General features: G+C 34.1%; 1 protein-coding gene across 1 annotated transcript in view; it reads right to left on the bottom strand.

Annotated features, from left to right (window-relative positions):
- Window positions 1-593: 593 nt before the first annotated feature.
- LOC122075728 overlaps window positions 594-1,392 on the bottom strand; it is a 7,332-nt gene continuing 6,533 nt past the window's right edge. Inside the window, exons 8-9 of the mRNA XM_042640871.1 lie at window positions 1,011-1,133; window positions 594-909 (exon numbers count right to left, since the gene is read on the bottom strand). Coding sequence (XP_042496805.1) covers window positions 811-909; window positions 1,011-1,133 — 222 coding nt within the window. The 3' untranslated portion in view covers window positions 594-810. The remainder of the gene's footprint in view (window positions 910-1,010; window positions 1,134-1,392) is intronic.

The following is a 1,392-nucleotide window of genomic DNA, read 5'->3' as shown; positions in this document are numbered from 1 at the left end:
TTGTCAAAGTATTATATCTATTGTCTGATTAATCTTTTACTTACAATCTTCTTTTTATATTCAAATAGTTAGAATTGCCACATCATTTTCTACATGGAAAAAATAGTGCGTGCCCATTTGGAGAACCTCTCTATAGATGCGCCCGTTCAGGAAATTTTTTGCCTTAGGGTTAAGGATTTCTCGAGTTTAAAGATTTTAAGGTCATAGATTTAACAAAGCTTTAGTGGAGGGGTCCAGTGGAGGGGAAAAAGTGAAAAAAAGGGTGCAAGTTGAGGAGAATGCAATTCCCGACTTATTGGACTCTTATATCCAAACTGAGCATTCGCTAATTTGAAGCATTTTCTTGTTCATCCACTTGGGCTTATGCCGTTCCTTCTTATCAGAATAACAAAAAGGTGAAAGGAATGGCACTTCAAAAAAGCAGAGAATCAGTATTTCTCACCCTGTACTCGTCAAGACCTGTAGTTTAAAAAAAAAAAAAGACAGAAATCTTTTTTAATCACCTTTCTTCTTCTTGTTTTTTTTTTTTTTTTCCCTTCTTGGCTCTTCCATTTTCTGAATTTCCATTTGTTTCCATAATCTACACAAGGATGAGACAAAAAACAGAGATGCTAGGAATACATCATTGTGCCACCATGAGTAATTCTTTTGCTCAGCTTCTCTCCCCATACTTCCCAGGTGAATAATAAAGACACATAAAATGTAGAAAAAGAATATGCTTCTCAGGGCTTCTATAGAAAACAGCTTGATCAGCATTTTAATTTTTATGGGTGAATATTGTTACATTATATCAGCAGTTATAGTAAGAAGTTATTGACTCAACCCCAGTTGTTGGTAATTTTTGTAGTCAATACCATTCAACCTGACACAACATAAGATCTGCTCTGGCAACTCTTCAGCCTTGTTTCCCTGTACCAATACAAAAATGTAACAAGAAGCACTGATGAATAACAGATTATAAATTCAGAACCAATTTAACCTTGTTTTTTAATCTGAATGGAAAACTTCACCTGAATTGTCAGGCCAAAATCCAATATACAGAGTTTCAATCTGTCCAGGAATGCTTGGAAGCCTTTCCTAGAGATGTAACTGAATCTGTGCATATCCAAATCAATCTCGAAGTAGTTTTCTCCCTGTAAAAATATTTCAGAGAACCATGCCTGTAAGAAATACGTGGTGATAACAGCAAGTATTTTCTAGAGTCCTTTAAGTTCACAGTACTTCTTTTGACTTGCTTGTATTAATTAAAATATTGGTTATTTATTCCCAATAGAAGCTTAAAAACATTAGAAAGAAGGTGAAGGGAAATTTTTTTTTATTTTTTTTTGAAGCTTAAAAACATTAGAAAGAAGGTGAAGGGAAATTTTTTTTTATTTTTTTTTGGGGGGGGGG

The sequence above is a fragment of the Macadamia integrifolia genome, chromosome 4, assembly GCF_013358625.1.
Source record: "Macadamia integrifolia cultivar HAES 741 chromosome 4, SCU_Mint_v3, whole genome shotgun sequence".
NCBI classification, from domain to species: domain Eukaryota; kingdom Viridiplantae; phylum Streptophyta; class Magnoliopsida; order Proteales; family Proteaceae; genus Macadamia; species Macadamia integrifolia.
Note: the sequence above shows the minus strand (reverse complement) of the source record. Positions and strands in the feature narration are given on the sequence as shown.